The sequence below is a fragment of the Pleurodeles waltl genome, chromosome 3_1, assembly GCF_031143425.1.
Source record: "Pleurodeles waltl isolate 20211129_DDA chromosome 3_1, aPleWal1.hap1.20221129, whole genome shotgun sequence".
Taxonomy (NCBI): Eukaryota; Metazoa; Chordata; class Amphibia; order Caudata; family Salamandridae; genus Pleurodeles; species Pleurodeles waltl.
This window is the reverse complement of record NC_090440.1, coordinates 1,393,590,992-1,393,613,748: the sequence shown is the minus strand read 5'-3', so window position 1 is coordinate 1,393,613,748 and position 22,757 is coordinate 1,393,590,992. Positions and strand designations below refer to the sequence as shown.

The 22,757-nt window shown below is 48.1% G+C and overlaps 1 protein-coding gene across 18 annotated transcripts in view; it reads right to left on the bottom strand.

The window, feature by feature from the left end:
* Positions 1 to 22,757, bottom strand: part of PUM1 (pumilio RNA binding family member 1) — an 859,012-nt gene that overhangs the window by 259,274 nt on the left and 576,981 nt on the right. For all 18 annotated transcript variants that reach the window (XM_069224905.1, XM_069224910.1, XM_069224908.1 and 15 more), the window contains one exon: positions 669 to 798. In XM_069224905.1, coding sequence (XP_069081006.1) covers positions 669 to 798 — 130 coding nt within the window. The remainder of the gene's footprint in view (positions 1 to 668; positions 799 to 22,757) is intronic.

Sequence of the window (22,757 nt, the reverse complement as noted above, 5' to 3'; positions counted from 1 at the left end):
ATGTCAATTCTTTCATACCCTTTGTAAGATTCTCCCTGGGCCTGTTCAGTACCCTTTGTATTCTCCTCATCATTGGAGACTTCCAGCTCTTCCCTCGGAGGGTGCTTCTGCACTTGTGCCACTGTATGGTGGAACCTACCATTGTTTCGCTCTAACTTCCAGTATGTGTGGCTGGAATTCAGCAGATGCCTTGGAGCCATCCAATGTATGATCCCTCAGCAAACAGAGGTTACAAGACTTTGTGGCTGCCGTTTTGGGAGAATTAGGAAAGAACCAGAAATACGTGTGCTCCATACCCTCTTTTCATTTTTGGTACCACAAGGTCAATGTCCTTATGGGCCACTCCGAAAGACTTTGGCGTCTCTCAAAGTTTCCCTCAATGTCCGTCAGAGATTGAAGATTATTCCTATTATTCAGGTGTGCCCTCTGGGTTTTCCTTCAAAACCTTGTTTCCTGCTTTTCGACCCATAGCTCTCGCCTGTGCTTCGCGCCAATGGCAGAAAAATAAAATCTGAAGATGGCAATACAGAGTGGCTTCTGGGGCTTATGTCTGACATCATACAAGGGTGGACATAGCACCACATAGTCAAAGGCAATGCTTAAGCAGAAAAAAAGAACAAAATGAAAAGAGATTATTCCCGAACCCCATCTTCTCAGTCAGGACTTACTTCAAAGAATTTCTGTATTACGTAGTTGCCAAACACATCAACCATTAGCTGATACGCTGCCTGTAGGATTTCACTGAAGACCAACTGGCGCTCCGCTGGCGTTGCTCGCTCAAGTTTTAACTGGATAAATCTAGAGCAAAAAAAGAACATCCACAATATGATTAACAGAAAAGAAAAGTCAGTCATTTTATTAACAGATGGACAGATAAACCAGCATTAACACTAAAGAGCTACAGAAGTGGAATTCTCAAAATTCAAATTTAGTATAATTTTTATTAGGTTTATTTAGTTTAGGCCTGAACACAGAAAAAGACGTTTAGCAAAAGTTCCCAATTTTATGGGTCTCAACTTGGTCTTTGGTTAGTATAGCAACTATGGAAACTATACACACTTTGGGTAATTTTTCTTGCTTTGTGTAACATGCAAATACGCACCATAAACCGCAGTGAATAGTTAAGTGTGGCGGGTCATTACATGAGGGACACTTACTAAAATTGTATATTTAAGTCCAAGAGTGACCAATCTGAGCATCAGTAATAGAGCTAGTGCTTGCAGGTGGCAAACATTCATTTCCACTTGGCAGCATATTACATTTCAGAAATACAAATAAGATCAAACTATTGAGAAATAAATCATCAACTTCCTGATGGAATGCCATTACCTCCCCTTGCACAGCAGCAAACTTCTTCAAAACCTGCTTTATCTTTTAGAAAGCTATAACAACCAGCACATCTGCTCACAATCTCTGGTGGTTCAACATACTGCCACTGCCAGGGCACAAACGGACTGCAAATTAAAATGTAAAAACTAAAAAAGCAAGACAGCAAGGCCTTTCCAATTTATGTGCCTAGTATCTGGAACTTCCCCGTATCTATTAGGACCACTTTAATGCTGGTTCAATTACAGAAAGTTAAAAACTCACCTCTTTTAAAAAAAAAAACCACTATGTCACAGTGCATAAACAGTCTTATTTGCCGAATTTATGCCAGTCTTTTACCATGTACAGTACTCTGCTGCCTTTTGCTCTGGTTGCGCTACAGAACTACTGAACCATGCACACATGGCAGAAACATCAAGGGCAATCCAGTAGACAGTGTCTGCTTTTATGTTAAAGTAATTTGATGGCAAGAGTTGTCACTAGAAGAAAGAAATGTTACTTGACATTCTAGTTCTCCAACGTGAGCATTTTTCTTCCTTCTACACTAGAATGTGTATTTATGGATACTAGAGCACAGGTAAAGAGCAAAACATTCACCTTTAAAATAGATACACATTTTGCTACACAAAAATATTTTTTTTAAAAAAAATCAACAAAAAAAAAATCTAACTATCCACACAAAATCTAATTTTCCCCATAAAGAAAAGCAAATAAGGAAGAGGTGGTCATACATATCCCTCCTGATATGTCAGAATTTTGATAATGCTGATTTCAAGAGTCTAGACGTTTAACTGTCTCAGTCTGTCCGGCACAGATGGAATCTCGGTCACAATTGGAAATTACTTTATAGTGACTATGAAGCGTCATTCAAAAAAATATGCAGTTCATTTTTGACAGTAAGGAATCAAAAATTACATTTTGAGCAGCAAGACCTCTGAACCATGAAGGGGTTTAATCTGGGGTTCACATTAAAACGGTAATATTTGTCAAAGAAGTGGACCTATCACCAGGTAACCTTGTTTCAAACAAACAAGTTACTTACCTTCCGTAACTATCTCTCCGGAAGGGACTACCTAATCACGGATTTCTCTCCTTTTGAATTTTCTCCAGGCTTCAGCCTGGATTCGAAAACCTTTAAGCACTACCTCCACGTGCCCATAGGGGGTGTTGTGTTGTTCTGTGAAAATGTGTTTCTGCTCCGGAAAAGACTTGCAGAGCCTATATACACGTGCCACTCCCACAAAACAGATTTTTAGTGTTTGTCTGCATCTCCAGATGCACAGCACCAGCAACAAACTGGCTTTGACAAGAGTGCAGATTCATAAACTCTGGATCTTAGTAATGGGGATAACGCAATTCATAGAACAAGGAAGATTGGGGGGGGGCGGGGGGGGGGGGGGGGGGTTGGTGAGGAATCTGTGGTTAACAGTCTGTAAGGAAATGGCTCCCTGTTGCAGTTACCCCCCACCTTTTGCCTGATACTGATGCTGACTTGACTGAGAAGTGTGCTGGGACCCTGCTAACCAAGACCCAGCACCAGTGTTATTTCCCTAAACTGTATCTTTGTTCCCACAATTGGCACAGCCCTGGCACACAGATAGGTCCCTTGTAAATGGTACCCCTGGTACCAAGGGCCCTGTGGCCAGGGAAGATTTCTAAGGGCTGCAGCATGCATTATGCCTCCCTGGGGACCCCTCACTCAGCACATGCACACTGCCTCACAGCTTGTGTGTGCTGGTGGGAAGAAAATGACCGTCGACATGGCACTCCCCTAAGGGTGCCATGCCCATCTCTCACTGCCTGTGGCATAGGTAAGTCACCCCTCTAGCAGGCCTTACAGGCCTAAGGCAGGGTGCACTATACCACAGGTGAGGGCATATGTGCATGAGCACTATACCCCTACAGTGTCTAAGCAAAACCTTAGACATTGTAAGTGCAGGGTAGCCATAAAGAGTATATGGTCCGGGAGTTTGTCAAATACGAACTCCATAGTTCCATAATGGCTACACTGAAATTTGGAAAGTTTGGTATTGTAGGAAGTTGGCTCTGTGTGCACTATTTCAAAGTAAGGAATAGTATGCACAGAGTCCAAGGGTTCCCCTTAGAGGTAAGATAGTGGCAAAAAGAGATAATACTAAGGCTCTATTTTGTGGTAGTGTGGTCGAGCAGTAGGCTTATCAAAGGAGTAGTGTTAAGCATTTGTTGTACACCCACAGGCAATAAATGAGGAACACACACTCAAAGACAATTCCAGGCCAATAGGTTTTTGTATAGAAAAATATCTTTTCTTAGTTTATTTTAAGAACCACAGGTTCAAATTTTACATGTAATATCTCAATTGAAAGGTATTGCAGGCAAGTACTTTAGGAACTATAGCATATATACTTTTCAAATAAAACACATATAGCTATTTTAAAACTAGACACTTAGTACAATTTTCACAGTTCCTAGGGGAGGTAAGTAATTGTTAGTTCTTGCAGGTAAGTAAACCACCTACGGGGTTCAAGTTTGGGTCCAAGGTAGCCCACCGTTGGGGGTTCAGAGCAACCCCAAAGTTACCACACCAGCAGCTCAGGGCTGGTCAGGTGCAGAGTTCAAAGTGGTGCCCAAAACGCATAGGCTTCAATGGAGAAGTGGGTGCGCCGGTTCCAGTCTGCCAGCAGGTAAGTACCCGCGTCTTCGGAGGGCAGACCAGGGGGGTTTTGTAGGGCACCGGGGGGGACACAAGTTAGCACAGAAAGTACACCCTCAGCAGCACGGGGGCGGCCGGGTGCAGTGTGCAAACACACGTCAGGTTTTCAATTGGAATCAATGGGAGACCAAGGGGCCTCTTCAGCAATGCAGGCAGGCAAGGGGGGGGCTCCTCGGGGTAGCCACCACCTGGGCAAGGGAGAGGGCCTCCTGGGGGTCACTCCTGCACTGGAGTTCCGATCTTTCTGGTCCTGGGGGCTGCGGGTGCAGAGTCTTTTCCAGGCGTCGGGATCTGGGAGTCAGGCAGTCGCCGTCAGGAGGAGCCTCGGGATTCCCTCTGCAGGCGTCGCTTTGGGGGCTCAGGGGGGGCAACTCTGGCTACTCACGGTCTCGTAGTCGCCGGGGAGTCCTCCCTGAAGTGATTGTTCTCCACAAGTCAAGCCGGGGGCTTCGGGTGCAGAGTAGCAAGTCCCACGCTTCCGGCGGGAAACGTGTGTTGTTTTAAAGTTGCTCCTTTGTTACAAAGTTGCAGTCTTGGGTGAACAGAGCCGCTGTCCTCGGGAGTTCTTGGTCCTTCTAGAGCAGGGCAGTCCTCTGAGGATTCAGAGGTCACTGGTCCCTGGGGAAAGCGTCGCTGGAGCAGTGTCTTTAGAAGTGGGGAGACAGGCCGGTAGAGCTGGGGCCAAAGCAGTTGGTGTCTCCGTCTTCTCTGCAGGGTTTTTCAGCTTAGCAGTCCTCTTCTTCTTAGGTTGCAGGAATCTGAGTTCCTAGGTTCAGGGGAGTCCCTAAATACAGAATTTAGGGGTGTGTTTAGGTCAGGGAGGGCAGTAGCCAATGGCTACTAGCCCTGAGGGTGGCTACACCCTCGTTGTGCCTCCTCCCAAGGGGAGGGGGTCACATTCCTATCCCTATTGGGGGAATCCTCCATCTGCAAGATGGAGGATTCCTAAAAGTCAGTCACTTCAGCTCAGGTTGCCTTAGGGGCTGTCCTGACTGGCCAGTGACGACTCCTTGTTTTTCTCATTATCTCCTCCGGCCTTGCCGCCAGAAGTGGGGCCGTGGCCGGAGGGGGCGGGCAACTCCACTAGCTGGAATGCCCTGGGGTGCTGTAACAAAGGGGGTGAGCCTTTGAGGCTCACCGCCAGGTGTTACAGTCCTGTAAGGGGGAGGTGATAAGCATCTCCACCCAGTACAGGCTTTGTTACTAGCCACAGAGTGACAAAGGCACTCTCCCCATGTGGCCAGCAACATGTCTAGAGTGTGGCAGGCTACTAAAACCAGTCAGCCTACACGGGTAGTTGGTTAAGGTTTCAGGGGGCACCTCTAAGGTGCCCCCTGGGGTGTATGTTACAATAAAATGTACACTGACATCAGTGTGCATTTATTGTGCTGAGAAGTTTGAAACCAAACTTCCCAGTTTTCAGTGTAGCCATTATGGTGTTGTGGAGTTCTTGTATGACAGACTCCCAGACCATATACTCTTATGGCTACCCTGCACTTACAATGTCTAAGGTTTTGCTTAGACACTGTAGGGGCACAGTGCTCATGCACTGGTGCCCTCACCTATGGTATAGTGCACCCTGCCTTAGGACTGTAAGGCCTGCTAGAGGGGTGACTTATCTATACTGCATAGGCAGTGTGAGGTTGGCATGGCACCCTGAGGGGCGTGCCATGTCGACTTACTCGTTTTGTCCTCACCAGCACACACAAGCTGGCAAGCATTGTGTCTGTGCTGAGTGAGGGGTCCCCAGGGTGGCATAAGATATGCTGCAGCCCTTAGAGACCTTCCCTGGCATCAGGGCCCTTGGTACCAGGGGTACCAGTTACAAGGGACTTACCTGGATGCCAGGGTGTGCCAATTGTGTAAACAAAAGTACAGGTTAGGGAAAGAACACTGGTGCTGGGGCCTGGTTAGCAGTCCTCAGCACACTTTCAAATCAAAACTTAGCATCAGCAAAGGCAAAAAGTCAGGGGGTAACCATGCCAAGGAGGCATTTCCTTACAGGTATCAAACTTCTCAGCACAATAAATGCACACTGATGCCAGAGGACATCTTAGAGATGCCCTCTGAATACCAGTCCGACTCCTAGTGTTAGGCTGACCAGTTTCTGCCAGCCTGCCACAACCAGACGAGTTTCTGGCCACATGGGGTGAGTGCCTTTGTCACTCTGTGGTCAGGAACAAAGCCTGTACTGGGTGGAGGTGCTTCACACCTCCCCCTGCAGGAACTGTAACACCTGGCAGTGAGCCTCAAAGGCTCACCCCCTTTGTTGCAGCACCCCAGGGAATCCCAGCTAGTGGAGATGCCCGCCCCTCCGGCCACTGCCCTCACTTCTGGCGACAAGGCTGGAGAAGATAATTAGAAAAACAAGGAGGAGTCACCCACCAGTCAGGACAGCCCCTAAGGTGCCCTGAGCTGAGGTGACCTCTGCCTTAAGAAATCCTCCATCTTGGTTTTGGAGGATTCCCCCAATAGGATTAGGGATGTGCCCTCCTCTCCTCAGGGAGGAGGCACAAAGAGGGTGTTGCCACCCTCCAGGACAGTAGCCATTGGCTACTGCCCTCTTGACCTAAACACACCCCTAAATCTAGTATTTGGGGGTATCCCAGAACCCAGGAAATCAGATTCCTGCAACCTAAAACAAGAAGGACTGCTGACCTGACAGCCCTGCAGAGACGACGGAGACGACAACTGACTTGGCCCCAGCCCTACCGGCCTGTCTCCAGACTCAAAGAACCTGCACAGTGATGCATCCGACAGGGACCAACGACCTCTGAGCCTCAGAGGACTGCCCTGAACCCGAAGGACCAAGAAACTCCTGAGAACAGCGGCACTGTTCAAAAACAGCAGCAACTTTGCAACTTTCTTGCAACTTTTAAAGACCTCACTCTTCCTGCTAGAAGCGTGAGACTTCACACTCTGCACCCGATGCCCCCGGCTCGAGCTCCAGAGAACCAACACTACTTATGTTGGAAAATGGGATATTGGTAGGGCAGGTAGGTACCTACACCTAGCAACAAGCCACTAACCTCCACCTAGGTACAGTTAGGTCTCAGTAAATTAATCCCAGCTCAACCCTTGGTAGCTTGGCAACAAGCGTCAAGGCTTAACTTAGGAGACAAAGTGTAAAGCATTCAAATATCACAAAACAGTAATTAAATAAAACACAGGAAACAGTTTAAAAATCCAAAACCAATTTATAAAAATAGTTTATATTTTTATCTTTAAAATGACACAAAAACGATTAAAATCGGTTCAGGGGAACCGGAGATATGAATTTTTAAAGAATTATTACTTTTCTAGCGCTTAGAAACAAAAAGCGCCAATCGGGTCATCTGGTTGCACCTCGACCGGGGCAAAGTCAAACTTTCAGGCCGACCGCGATGGAGCCCTGCTCGGCTACAGGTCGCGGGAGGCCTCGGTTAAAAAGTTACCTTCTGACTTAGTCTTTATTTTGAAGTTTTTCTTCACCGGGACGAACCTGCCAGTTGAATCCGACCTCCTGGAGCCCTTGTCCGGATACGCGATGTGGGTTTCCTCGGTGGAGACTTTTACCTTCGGACTTAGTCGTTTTTTCGAGATGAAAATCCTTCGACCGGGGTAAACCTGGATCTTGATCCGACGTCCATGGAGCCCTTCTCGGATACGATGGCTGGGAGGTCCCGGTCAACTTTTTACGTTCGGACTTAGTCTCTTTTTTGGATGTTTTTCTTTACCGGGACGAACCACGAAGTCAGGCCGGGTCGCGGTTGAGGCAAGCCGGCTAGAATTTCCGCGGCGGGTCGGTCCCTCTCTGGAGCTTTTTTCCAAAAATTCTCAAATCTTTTCCAAACTTCTGGGGCTTCACCCAGATGTTCTTTTAAGGTTCTTTTGGGGTCCACAGCTCACCCCAAGGGTCCAGAAGTTCTGTGATGGTCCTTGGGGGGTGCGGACTTCAACTCCCAGAATGCACCTGGCGCAAACTCCTTTTTGGCCACTGGACAGTGGTCAGCTGGTCGCTTTCTTCAGGAGTTGGTGCAGGGGACTCTGGTTTAGCAATTTTTCACCTGTAGCAAACGGGGAGTCCCTCCTTGAACCAGTTGAAGCCAGGCAAAGTCCTTCTTGTGGTGAAGCCCAAGTGTGCAGCTGGTGCAGTCCTTCTGAGTGCAGGGTCCAGGTGCAGGCCAGGGGTCCAGCAGGGCAGTCCTTCTTCTTTAGTTCCTTTCTTGTTGAATTCTGGAGGGGATCTGAGGTGTGGGTGCAGGTCTGCCAGTTTTATCCTTGCTCCTGGGTGAAAAGCAGGGGGGCCCTGGTTCTCCAATCAGGGACAGGGTCGTCCCCCTGTGATGACCACTTCCTGGGAAGTGTGGCAAAAATCCATCCCAGAAGGCAACAGTCTCTAAAAATCCAACATGGATGAATCTGATTTTTGGAGGTTACATCTGGCTGAGCCCACCCACTGGTGTGGCTAAAAATCATAAACACACCCCTCTCCTGCCCTCTCCTAATCTAATCAAGGGGCACCTAATTGTCTGGGGTTGCAGGATGTGGGGGTGTTGCTGGGTGCTCCAAATGTCCTTCTCTGCCTTTGAAGACCAGTTTGGCAGCCCTCCCCCTTCCTGCCTCACCATCTGCTGAGGGGAGATTCTCTCCCCCAAGCACATTCCTTTGTGTGAAGCCTGGCCACTTCACACCTCATCAAGGCAGCCTGGCAGAAGCTGCTGCAGGCTGGCCAATCAGAGCACAGCAGCAAAAACAATGCAGAGCTGAAATTGGCAACTTTTTAGGTAAAGTCGAAACTTTTTACCTGAACTAGTTATATTAAATCCAACAACTGGAAGTTGTAGGATTTATTACAACAATTAATTTGATACCAAATTCTTGGTATGCAACATTTAAGGAGACTTTAAAATTTAAAATAAAGTCTGCCCATTCTAGCCTATGAAGGCCATTTACTTCAATGAGGGAAAAACGAATTTGGCTGTTTTTACCTCACCAGGGCTTATAATGAAAATGTCACTTACCCAGTGTACATCTGTTCGTGGCATCAGTCGCAGTAGATTCGCATGTTCTGCAATAGCTCGCCATCTGGTGTTGGGCCGGAGTGTTACAAGTTGTTTTTCTTCGAAGAAGTCTTTCGAGTCACGGGACCGAGTGACTCCTCCTTTTGTCTCCATTGCGCATGGGCGTCGACTCCATCTTCGATTGTTTTTCCCCGCAGAGGGTGAGGTAGGAGTTGAATTGTAGTAATAGTGCCCATGCAATGGAGTGACTAAGTATGCACCTATTTAAGGTTGAGATGATACATATAGAAATAATTGAAGGTAACTTCCAAACTGCTACAGGCTCCCGGGGAGGCGGGTGGGCACATGCGAATCTACTGCGACTGATGCCACGAACAGATGTACACTGGGTAAGTGACATTTTCAGTTCGATGGCATCTGTCGCTGTAGATACGCATGTTCTGCATAGACTAGTAAGCAGTTATTTCCCCAAAAGCGGTGGATCAGCCTGTAGGAGTGGAAGTAGTCTGAAATAATGTCCTTAATACGGCTTGACCTACTGTGGCTTGTTGTGCGGATAACACGTCTACACAGTAGTGCTTGGTGAATGTGTGAGGCGTAGACCATGTGGCTGCCTTACATATTTCTTGCATTGGGATGTTTCCTAGAAAGGCCATGGTAGCACCTTTCTTTCTGGTTGAGTGTGCCCTTGGTGTAATGGGCAGCTGTCGTTTAGCTTTAAGGTAGCAGATTTGGATGCATTTAACTATCCATCTGGCTATACCTTGTTTTGAAATTGGGTTTCCTGCGTGAGGTTTTTGAAATGCAATAAAGAGTTGTTTTAGTCTTTCTGATGTTTTTTGTTCTGTCAATGTAATACATTAATGCTCTTTTGACATCTAATGTATGTAGTGCCCTTTCAGCTACGGTATCTGGCTGTGGAAAGAACACTGGAAGTTCCACTGTTTGATTTAGATGGAACGGTGAAATAACCTTTGGCAAAAATTTAGGATTGGTCCTTAGGACGACTTTATTTTTGTGTAGTTGTATAAAAGGTTCCTGTATAGTAAACGCCTGAATCTCGCTTACTCTTCTCAGGGAAGTAATGGCGATGAGAAATGCCACCTTCCAGGTTAGGAACTGTATGTCGCAGGAGTGCATGGGTTCAAAAGGTGGACCCATAAGTCTAGTTAGGACAACATTTAGGTTCCATGAAGGAACAGGTGGTGTTCTTGGTGGTATAATTCTCCTAAGGCCCTCCATGAATGCTTTAATGACTGGTATTTTATATAGGGAAGTTGAATAGGTAGTCTGCAGGTATGCAGATATTGCTGCAAGGTGAATCTTAATGGAAGAGAAAGCTAGGTTAGATTTTTGTAAGTGAAGCAAGTAACCCACTACATGTTCTGGAGTTGTGTGTAATGGTTGTATTTGATTAATATGGCAGTAGCAAACAAACCTCTTCCATTTACTTGCATAGCAGTGCCTGGTGGATGGCCTTCTTGCTTGTTTTATGACTTCCATACATTCTTGGGTAAGTTGTAAGTGCCCGAATTCTAGGATTTCAGGAGCCAGATTGCTAGATTCAGCGATGCTGGATCTGGGTGTCTGATCTTTTGGTTGTGCTGTGTCAACAGATCTGGCCTGTTGGGCAATTTGATGCAGGGTACCACTGATAGGTCTAGCAGCGTTGTGTACCAGGGTTGCCTTGCCCAAGTTGGTGCTATCAATATGAGTTTGAGTTTGCTTTGACTGAGTTTGTTTACCAGGTAAGGAAGGAGAGGGAGAGGAGGAAAAGCGTAAGCAAATATCCCTGACCAGTTCATCCATAGGGCATTGCCTTGGGATTGTTTGTGTGGGTACCTGGATGCGAAGTTTTGGCATTTTGCGTTCTCCCTTGTCGCAAACAAGTCTATCTGAGGTGTTCCCCAGAGTTTGAAATAAGTGTTCAGAATTTGGGGGTGAATTTCCCATTCGTGGACCTGTTGGTGATCTCGAGAGAGATTGTCTGCGAGTTGATTTTGTATCCCTGGTATAAACTGTGCAATTAGGCGAATTTGGTTGTGAATTGCCCAATGCCAAATTTTTTGTGCTAGCAGGCTTAACTGCGTGGAGTGCGTCCCTCCCTGCTTGTTTAGATAATACATTGTTGTCATGTTGTCTGTTTTGACGAGAATGTATTTGTGAACTATTATTGGTTGGAAAGCTTTTAGTGCTTGAAAAACTGCTAGCAGTTCTAGGTGATTGATATGCAGTTTTGTTTGATGTACGTTCCATTGTCCTTGTATGCTGTGTTGATCGAGGTGTGCTCCCCACCCTGTCATGGAAGCATCTGTTATTACGTATTGTGGCACTGGGTCTTGGAAAGGCCGCCCCTTGTTTAAATTTATGTTGTTCCACCACAGAAGCGAGAGGTAAGTTTGGCGGTCTATTAACACCAGATCTAGAAGGTGACCCTGTGCTTGAGACCACTGTGATGCTAGGCATTGTTGTAAGGGCCTCATGTGCAGTCTTGCGTTTGGGACAATGGCTATGCATGATGACATCATGCCTAGGAGTTGTAATACCATCTTTGCCTGTATCTTTTGTGTTGGATACATGCGTTGTATGATGGTGTTGAAATTTTGAATTCTTTGTGGACTTGGAGTGGCTACTCCCTTTGATGTGTCTATTATGGCTCCCAGGTATTGTTGTACCTTGCGTGGCAGAATTTTGGATTTTGTGAAATTGACGGTGAACCCGAGTTTGAAGAGGGTTTGTATGATCTGATTTGTGTGATTTGAGCACTGTATGAACGAATGGGCCTTGATTAGCCAGTCGTCCAAATATGGGAACACATGTATTTGCTGCCTTCTTATGTGTGCAGCGACTACCGCTAGACATTTGGTAAAGACTCTTGGTGCGGTTGTTAATCCGAAAGGCAGTACCTTGAATTGGTAATGTATTCCTTTGAATACAAACCTTAGGTATTTCCTGTGAGATGGGTGTATTGGTATATGGAAATAAGCATCCTTGAGGTCTAAAGTTGCCATGTAGTCGTGTAGTTTTAGCAATGGCAATACTTCTTGTAGTGTGACCATGTGGAAGTGGTCTGATTTGATGAAAGTGTTCACTACTCTGAGGTCTAGGATTGGTCTCAGCGTTTTGTCCTTCTTTGGTATCAGAAAGTACAGTGAGTAAACTCCTGTGTTTATTTGTGTGTTTGGCACTAATTCGATTGCATTCTTTTGCAATAGTGCCTGCACTTCTATCTCCAGGAGATTGGAATGGTGTGTTGTTAAATTTTGTGCTTTTGGTGGTATGTTTGGAGGGAATTGTAGAAATTCTATGCAATAACCATGTTGGATAATTGCTAGAACCCAAGTGTCTGTAGTGATTTCCTCCCATGCTTTGTAATAATGACCTATTCTTCCCCCCACTGGTGTTGTGTGGAGGGGGTGAGTGACATGTGAGTCATTGTTTAGTAGTAGGGGTTTTGGGGCTTTGAAATCTCCCTCTATTTCTAGGGAATTGCCCTCCTCTATATTGTCCCCGAAAACCTCCTCTATACTGTCCCTGGTAAGTGGACGGTGTTGCTTGTGAGGTGCTGGCTTGTGTGCTTTGACCCCGAAACCCCCCTCGAAAGGGCGTTTTACGGAATGTGCTGTAATTCCCTCTGCTCTGCGGGGAGTAGAGTGCGCCCATGGCTTTGGCAGTGTCCGTATCTTTTTTGAGTTTCTCAATCGCTGTGTCCACTTCTGGACCGAACAGTTCTTTTTCATTAAAAGGCATATTGAGAACTGCTTGTTGAATCTCTGGTTTAAATCCAGACGTTCGGAGCCATGCATGCCGTCTGATAGTTACAGATGTATTAATTGTCCGTGCAGCTGTATCTGCAGCGTCCATGGAGGAACGTATCTGGTTGTTGGAGATGGTCTGTCCCTCCTCAACCACTTGTTTCGCCCTATTTTGGAAGTCCTTGGGCAGATGTTCAATGAGATGTTGCATCTCGTCCCAGTGGGCTCTGTCATAGCGCGCAAGTAGTGCCTGGGAGTTCGCGATGCGCCACTGGTTTGCAGCTTGTGCTGCGACTCTTTTACCAGCTGCATCGAACTTGCGGCTTTCTTTATCTGGGGGTGGTGCATCTCCAGATGTGTGAGAGTTGGCCCTTTTCCTAGCTGCTCCTACAACAACAGAGTCTGGTGGCAGCTGTGTAGTGATGAAAACCGGGTCCGTAGGAGGCGGCTTATACTTCTTTTCCACCCGTGGTGTGATTGCCCTACTTTTGACCGGCTCCTTAAATATGTCTTTTGCGTGCCGGAGCATACCAGGGAGCATAGGCAGGCTTTGGTAGGAGCTGTGGGTGGAGGAGAGTGTGTTGAACAAGAAATCATCCTCGACCTGTTCTGAGTGGAGGCTTACGTTATGAAATTGTGCTGCTCTAGCCACCACCTGAGAGTACGCGGTGCTGTCTTCTGGTGGAGATGGCTTTGTAGGGTAGGCCTCCGGGCTGTTATCTGACACTGGGGCGTCGTATAGGTCCCATGCGTCCTGATCTTGGTCACCCTGGCTCATGGTGGTGTGAGCTGGGGAGTGAGATGGAGTTTGTGCTGGTGAAACGTTAATCACGGGCGGAGGAGAGGGTGGTGGTGTAATTCTTTTAACCACTTTTGGTTGTGGTGCTTGTTCCGTCTGGAACTCCAACCTTCTCTTTCTCCTAATGGGGGGAAGGGTGCTTATTTTTCCTGTCCCCTGCTGAATGAAGATACGCTTTTGCGTATGGTCCACATCAGTTGCTTGTAGCTCTTCCTCAAACCTATGCTTTTGCATTTGGGAGGTTAGCGAGTGCTCTTCTGTATAAGAGCCTGAAGCTGGGTCGCTTGCAGTTTGTTTCGGCGTTGAAACTTTGTCTGCGTGTTTTTTCGGCTCCGAGGTGACTTTTTTCCTTTTCGGGGCCGAAACCTCTCGGCGTCGATCTGTTTCGGTGCCGCTGTCTCGGCGTCGAGCCGTGTCCACACCGGTATCTCGGTGTCGAGGCTTGTCTCCAGCACTTTCTCGGTCCCGAGAAGGCTGCGTGCCGGTGTCTCAACCGGAGTCGGACGATCTCGGCACTGTTTTGGCCTTTTTCGGTGCCGACGGTCGGTCACCGAATTTATGGGTCGAGCCATGGCCTGGTGGCAGTGGCGTCCCCTGGGCCTTGTAAATGTTTCTCTGTGTGTTTTTCGACGTCTTACTCACGGTTTGTGTATCGTCGAATCCTTCGGAGTCTGAGTCTTGGATCGAGAAGGTACCTTCTTCTTCCTGTTCCTCGAACTCCCGTTGGGCTGTCGGTGCGGACGCCATTTGAAGTCTTCTGGCTCGACGGTCTCGGAGTGTTTTTCGGGACCGGAACGCACGACAGGCCTCGCAGGTGTCTTCGCTGTGCTCAGGTGACAGGCACAGGTTGCAGACCAAGTGTTGGTCTGTGTAGGGGTATTTATTGTGGCATTTGGGGCAGAAACGAAACGGGGTCCGTTCCATCGGCGTTCTTCAGCACGCGGTCGGGCCGACCAGGCCCCGACGGAGGATCGAAAAACTACCCCGAAGGGCACCGGAGCTCTTCGATCTTCGATGAGGTGTGGAATCTAAGTACGCCGATCCCGAACGCAACAATACCGACGAAAATCTTCCGAAATTAGCTAATTTTCCGTTCCGAAACTCGGAGCGACAGGAACACGTCCGAACCCGATGGCGGAAAAAAAACAATCGAAGATGGAGTCGACGCCCATGCGCAATGGAGACAAAAGGAGGAGTCACTCGGTCCCGTGACTCGAAAGACTTCTTCGAAGAAAAACAACTTGTAACACTCCGGCCCAACACCAGATGGCGAGCTATTGCAGAACATGCGTATCTACAGCGACAGATGCCATCGAACATCTATTTTTATAAAGTCCCTGCTTATAGTTACATGGCACCCAGCCCTAGGGGCACATAGGGCACACCTTAGGGGTGACATATGTAAAAATAAGGTAGTTTAAGACTTTGGAAGTACCTTTAATTCCAAAGTCGAATTTGCATATAACTTTAATTTAAAAGCAGCCAGCAAGGCAGGCCTGCTTTTAAAATGACACTGGGCACCTCAGCAGTGCACCTAGGTGTGCACCACCTATGCTGTGGTCCCTAAACCTACATGCCCTACCATATACTAGGGACTTATAGGTAGGTTCACTTAGCCAATTATAATTAGCCTAATTTGCATATTGATTTTACACAGAGCACAGGCCCTGGGACTGGTTAGCAGTACCCAGGGCACCATCAGAGTCAGGAAAACACCAGCATAAAGTGGAAAATGGGGGCAAAAAGTTAGGGGGCCTCTGCAATCAGCCCTGTTTTCCCACACAACCCCCCCCCCCCAGCCCACACGCCCAGGAGACTCAGCCCAACCCTGGGAGAGTCTTCCTGGCTAGTTAGGCGAGGAAGACAGTGAAGAAAACTGGCTGTCCCTTTGCAGGGCCTACTCTGCCTTATATCCTCCTGTCAGGGTCACTCCCTCTGGGTAGTGAAGCCATCCCAACAGTAAAAGGACCAAACTCAAACTGAAACTTCCCTCTAGGGGGGTCTTCCTCCTCTCTCTCTGCCAACTTGGGTAGTGAGGTGCCCACCTCCCCTACTCCAAACTTTGCTAGGGCAACACCTAGCTTACCCAAAGAGGTCACCCAACACTTGAGCAACCCCACCATGACCAATAGGGTCAGGGGGCCTACTTTGCTATTGGCCCTGGGGTCTGCCTCCCAGGCCAAGTACAGTGCTGCCAGGAAGGCTAGCACCCAGCAGAGGCTACTGACAGCTGTCAGTACCCAGAACCACACCCTAAGCTCTCCACTGACAGGTGGCTGAGCTGCTTTAGGGGCATCTTTGGGGTCCTGGCACCCCTCTTGCTGTCTAGAGTGGGGGGCTACCACCTCCTGTGGCAGACACCCTCCTTCCACTCTCCCTTCTGTCAGTGCAGGGGCAACACCTTGCATCTGGGCAGCTGCCTGACTACTCAGGACTTCCTTGGGGTCAGGTGAGGCCTCACCAGTGCCAACTCTGGGCTCCCACCCCTACTGGGGCAGAAGGCCCTTGGCTCCCTGGAACTCTCTTTAAGAGTGGCCTACCCTTCCTTTTCTTCTTTCCTTTTCTTGGGGACCCCTGTCTCCTAACTGTAGGGACTGACTCCCCAGGACTTTGGGTTGGGGGGGCGCCCTGGGCGACCACCCCATCTGTGACCAGACTCACCTCTGGGAGGTCATTGCCCAGGATACAATCTAGGGGGAGGTCAGCCCTGACTACCACCCTAATCCAGTCAAGGATACCCTCCCTCTCTAGGGGCACTATGGCTACAGGTTTGGAGGTGACCTCCCCTGTGGCTATCCTGACTTTCTTTGTCTTTCCTGGGACATACATGTCTGGCGTCACTAACCGGTCACTCACTATAGTGTGACTGGCACAGGTGTCCCTCAGGCCAGTGGTAGGGATCCCATTCACTTGAATGTGGTGGAAGTGCCTACTCCCACCCTCAGGGATCACCAGCTTACCATCTGGTCCTGTCTCCCAGCACAATGCTAGGAGGACTTCATCATCTGAGGAATCCTCCTCTATGGCTACACTGGACAGCCCAGTGCTAACCACCTTCCTTGGACAGGCTGCATCTCCTCTGAAGTGACCTGTCTGCTGACAGTCAAAGCAAGCCCTACTGTCCAAGAGTTTTTTTAACCCTGGTTCTCCCTGTCTCTGCTTGTCAGAGTAGGAGTGGGATTTACTCTCCTCCTTCTTAGGGTTCTGGGGTACAGAGGGAGTCTCTGTGGTGGGCTTACCACCTCCCTCCTTAGGTTTTTGGGGACCTGTCCCCCCCTTCTTGGAGTCTCCCCCCTGGGACTTGACAACCACCCTGGTTCTCAACCACTCATCAGCTGCCTCCCCTAGCTCTCTAGGGTTGGTCTGCTTAGAGTCCACTAGATGCTGGCGTAACCTTTCTTGGGTACAATTGGTCAAGATGTGCGCTCTCATGATCAGATTGTATAACCCCTCATAAGTATTTACTTTGTTGCCAATAATCCAGCCCTCTAGTGCCTTTAGTGAAATGTCCACAAAGTCAACCCAAGACTGGGTACTGACCTTCTGGGTGTCCCTGAACTTCATTCTATATTGCTCTGGGGTCAGACCAAACTTCTTGGCTAAGCACCTCTTCATACTAGGGTATGAATCTGCCTCCTCCCCCCTTAAGGTCAGAAGCCTATCCCTCCCTGAGTTGGGGACCAACTCCCACAAAAGGGAACCCCAGTATTGAGGCCTAACCCTTCTCATTTGGAGTGCCCTCTCAAAGGCCCCCAGCCACTTATCTATGTCATCCCCCTCTACATAAGCAGGAACTACCCCCTTGGGTAATCTGGGGCAAACTCCCCCACCCATGGACACCTCAGCTTCTTTATCGCTGCTTCCATCTCTTTTCTCTTTGTATGCCCACTTTTTTTCTAGGGCCAGCTTCTCTGCTTCCAAAGCTATGTATGCTAGCTGGGCCTCCAGCTCTCTTTCTCTGATGGATGGGTTCTCTCCTCCTGAAAGGACCCCCTTCCCACCACTAGCTTTGGATCTGCCCCTAGTGACTGTATTTACTGAGGACCGTTCTTCCTCATCCTCACTTGGGCTCAGATGCCTTCCCTCCCCTGAGTGGTTAGAGCTGGCATCCTCCCTTCTTTCTCCCTCCTCTGGAGCTTCTTCTGACTCTACCTCTTGGGCCTCAGCCCATGCTGTCAGGGATGTGATCAGGATTTGCTTCCTGAGATCAGTGGTTGCAGGCAACCCTCTTTCAATACACAACCCCCTAAGCTGGACTACTGTCAGTGTGGGTAGGCTAGCCAGATCAAGCTCCATGGTTCCCTAGTTTTGTGTCAACAAAAACTTTTTGCAAAAATTGGAAACAAGAATTTAGAAAAATTACAAAAATTCAAAAATTGAAATTAATCCAAATTAATAATTAAAAACAATTTTTGCACTAGGACAATTTAAAGGATTTTTAATTTGTTTTACCTAAAACTGTAACGTGATATTGAACACAAGTACAGGATCCCGTCGCTGCTTCCAATTATGTTGGAAAATGGGTTATTGGTAGGGCAGGTAGGTACCTGACCTAGCAACAAGCCACTAACCTCCACCTAGGTACAGTTAGGTCTCAGTAAATTAATCCCAGCTCAACCCTTGGTAGCTTGGCAACGAGCGTCAAGGCTTCACTTAGGAGACAAAGTGTAAAGCATTCAAATATCACAAAACAGTAATTAAATAAAACACAGGAAACAGTTTAAAAATCCAAAACCAATTTATAAAAATAGTTTATATTTTTATCTTTAAAATGACACAAAAACGATTAAAATCGGTTCAGGGGAACCGGAGATATGAATTTTTAAAGAATTATTACTTTTCTAGCGCTTAGAAACAAAAAGCGCCAATCGGGTCATCTGGTTGCACCTCGACCGGGGCAAAGTCAAACTTTCAGGCCGACCGCGATGGAGCCCTGCTCGGCTACAGGTTGCGGGAGGCCTCGGTTAAAAAGTTACCTTCTGACTTAGTCTTTATTTTGAAGTTTTTCTTCACCGGGACGAACCTGCCAGTTGAATCCGACCTCCTGGAGCCCTTGTCCGGATACGCGATGTGGGTTTCCTCGGTGGAGACTTTTACCTTCGGACTTAGTCGTTTTTTCGAGATGAAAATCCTTCGACCGGGGTAAACCTGGATCTTGATCCGACGTCCATGGAGCCCTTCTCGGATACGATGGCTGGGAGGTCCCGGTCAACTTTTTACGTTCGGACTTAGTCTCTTTTTTGGATGTTTTTCTTTACCGGGACGAACCACGAAGTCAGGCCGGGTCGCGGTTGAGGCAAGCCGGCTAGAATTTCCGCGGCGGGTCGGTCCCTCTCTGGAGCTTTTTTCCAAAAATTCTCAAATCTTTTCCAAACTTCTGGGGCTTCAGCCAGATGTTCTTTTAAGGTTCTTTTGGGGTCCACAGCTCACCCCAAGGGTCCAGAAGTTCTGTGATGGTCCTTGGGGGGTGCGGACTTCAACTCCCAGAATGCACCTGGCGCAAACTCCTTTTTGGCCACTGGACAGTGGTCAGCTGGTCGCTTTCTTCAGGAGTTGGTGCAGGGGACTCTGGTTTAGCAATTTTTCCCCTGTAGCAAACAGGGAGTCCCTCCTTGAACCAGTTGAAGCCAGGCAAAGTCCTTCTTGTGGTGAAGCCCAAGTGTGCAGCTGGTGCAGTCCTTCTGAGTGCAGGGTCCAGGTGCAGGCCAGGGGTCCAGCAGGGCAGTCCTTCTTCTTCTTTAGTTCCTTTCTTGTTGAATTCTGGAGGGGATCTGAGGTGTGGGTGCAGGTCTGCCAGTTTTATCCTTGCTCCTGGGTGAAAAGCAGGGGGGCCCTGGTTCTCCAATCAGGGACAGGGTCGTCCCCCTGTGATGACCACTTCCTGGGAAGTGTGGCAAAAATCCATCCCAGAAGGCAACAGTCTCTAAAAATCCAACATGGATGAATCTGATTTTTGGAGGTTACATCTGGCTGAGCCCACCCACTGGTGTGGCTAAAAATCATAAACACACCCCTCTCCTGCCCTCTCCTAATCTAATCAAGGGGCACCTAATTGTCTGGGGTTGCAGGATGTGGGGGTGTTGCTGGGTGCTCCAAATGTCCTTCTCTGCCTTTGAAGACCAGTTTGGCAGCCCTCCCCCTTCCTGCCTCACCATCTGCTGAGGGGAGATTCTCTCCCCCAAGCACATTCCTTTGTGTGAAGCCTGGCCACTTCACACCTCATCAAGGCAGCCTGGCAGAAGCTGCTGCAGGCTGGCCAATCAGAGCACAGCAGCAAAAACAATGCAGAGCTGAAATTGGCAACTTTTTAGGTAAAGTCTAAACTTTTTACCTGAACTAGTTATATTAAATCCAACAACTGGAAGTTGTAGGATTTATTACAACAATTAATTTGATACCAAATTCTTGGTATGCAACATTTAAGGAGACTTTAAAATTTAAAATAAAGTCTGCCCATTCTAGCCTATGAAGGCCATTTACTTCAATGAGGGAAAAACGAATTTGGCTGTTTTTACCTCACCAGGGCTTATAAATCTATTTTTATAAAGTCCCTGCTTATAGTTACATGGCACCCAGCCCTAGGGGCACATAGGGCACACCTTAGGGGTGACTTATATGTATAAATAAGGTAGTTTAAGACTTTGGAAGTACCTTTAATTCCAAAGTCGAATTTGCATATAACTTTAATTTAAAAGCAGCCAGCAAGGAAGGCCTGCTTTTAAAATGACACTGGGCACCTCAGCAGTGCACCTAGGTGTGCACCACCTATGCTGTGGTCCCTAAACCTACATGCCCTACCATATACTAGGGACTTATAGGTAGGTTCACTTAGCCAATTATAATTAGCCTAATTTGCATATGGATTTTACACAGAGCACAGGCCCTGGGACTGGTTAGCAGTACCCAGGGCACCATCAGAGTCAGGAAAACACCAGCATAAAGTGGAAAATGGGGGCAAAAAGTTAGGGGGCCTCTGCAATCAGCCCTGTTTTCCCACAAGGGAGGACTCCCAACTTGTGACTGCCACCTTGTAAGTAACCTGAGACGACCCCGCTGGGCCCCCACAGCGATGCATGCAGAGAGGATCCAGAGGCTCCCCCTGACCGCGACTGCCTGGAACAAAGAACCTGATGCCTGGACCAAGCACTGCACCCGCTGCCCCCAGGACCAGAAGGAATCCAACTCTAGTGCAGGAGTGACCATCAGGCGACCCTCTGCGTAGCCCAGTCGGTGGCTGGCCCAAGATGCCACCCCCTCTGCCCTGCCTGCACCGCAAGAGTGACCCCCCCGGGTCCCTCCATTTATTCCTATTGGAAACCTGATGTCTGCTTTGCACACTGCACCAGGCCGCCCCTGTGCCACTGAGGGTGTGTTTTGTGTGCCTCCTTGTGTCCCCCCAGTGCTCTACAAAACCCCCCTGGTCTATCTTCCGAAGACGCAGGTACTTACCTGTTGGCAGACTGAAACCAGAGCACCCCTGTTCTCCATAGGCGCCTATGAGTTTTGGGCCCTCCTTTGACCACTGCACCTGACCGGCCCTGTGTTGCTGGTGCGGTGACTTTGGAGTTGCCTTGAACTCCCAACGGTGGGCTGCCTATGACCAGGAACTTGAACTTGTAAGTGCTTTACTTACCTGAAAAACTAACCACTACTTACCTCCCCCGGGAACTGTTGATTTTTGCAGTGTCCACTTTTAAAATAGCTTATTGCCATTTTAACTAAAACTGTGTATGTTACTGCTCTAATTTAAAGTGCCTTACTTACCTGTGTGGAGTACCCTGCATTTTATGTATTTACTTCAAATCTTGAATCTTGTGGTTCTAAAATAAATTAAGAAAATATATTTTTCTATATAAAAACTATTGGCCTGGAATTGTCTTTGAGTGTGTGTTCCTAATTTATTGACTGTGTGTGTACAACAAATGCTTAACACTACCCTCTGATAAGCCTACTGCTCGTCCATACTACCACAAAATAGAGCATTAGAATTATCTAATTTTGCCACTATCAGCCTTTAAGGGGAACCCTTGGACTCAGTGCACACCATCTCTCACTTTGAGATAGTATATACAGAGCCAACTTCCTACAATAGATGTTCAAGCCCAGGAGTTCTAGGATCACTAGGATGACACGAACCGGTTGTTCCCGATCTTCACAACTCTGGGCGTATCGAAGGACTGATCTCCAGTCTAGGCGGAAAGCATCCCTAGCAAGAGGAATCTTTGTAACTCCAACGCTCAGAACTGCTGACAATGTGCATTCTTGGAGGTGGAAAATAGATCAAGCCAAGGTTCTCCCCATTCACGGAAGCGACCTTGCACCACCTCTGGGTGTAACTGCCACTCGTGATACCCTAGGCTTCAAGGGTTAAGTTTGCTGCCCTGCCATTTAAAACATCATGCCACATGGCTCACCAGCAGAAAGATCTTTTAATGGTCCAGTCAACCGATAAGTGACACATTGGTCCCCACTGTCAACACTGGGTGGAATGAGGAGAGGGTCTACTGCTGACCCAGCCGTAGTCCAGTTACCACCACTGCAGATTTATCACATTTTCCACCAAGATTTGGACGTGGTCGGAGAGGTCCCCTTGATGTTTGGCCCAGTGAGACTTCAGTTCGTACAGAGACTGCATATTCCACCAGGCATATTTGACCAGCAGGGTGTAGAAAGCCATCAGTGGTAGTAGCCACAGAGATTACCTCAGTGAAATTCCGGATAGACTCCAAAAGATGAGGATCAGAGCCTTAACATCCTTGGCTCTCCTTTCTGGGGAAAAAGGACAAAATTAAGTTGTGCCCAGAATGGCTCCAATGAAGGGGAGCATCTGAGAAGGAGTAAGGTGTGACTCTGGCAAGTTGATATGGAACCACAAAGATGACAGGAAGTTTGCCGTAGTCTAGAGATGGTTGACGATGCCAACAGCCATACGTCAAGGTACAGGAATACTGGGAACCCTGATATCTGAATGCGTGCTGCTACCACTGCCTTCACTTTAGTGAGCACTCAAGGGGCACTGATAAGATCTAAGGGGAGCACAGCGCACTGAAAATGCTCCTGTCTCACCACTAGGTAGCACTGATGGACCTGCAGGATGGGTATATTGCCCACCCCACCCCACCCCAGCCTCCGGTGCTGAGGCTCCAGGAACTGAAGAGGAAAGTGTCCCCAGAGGGGGGGGG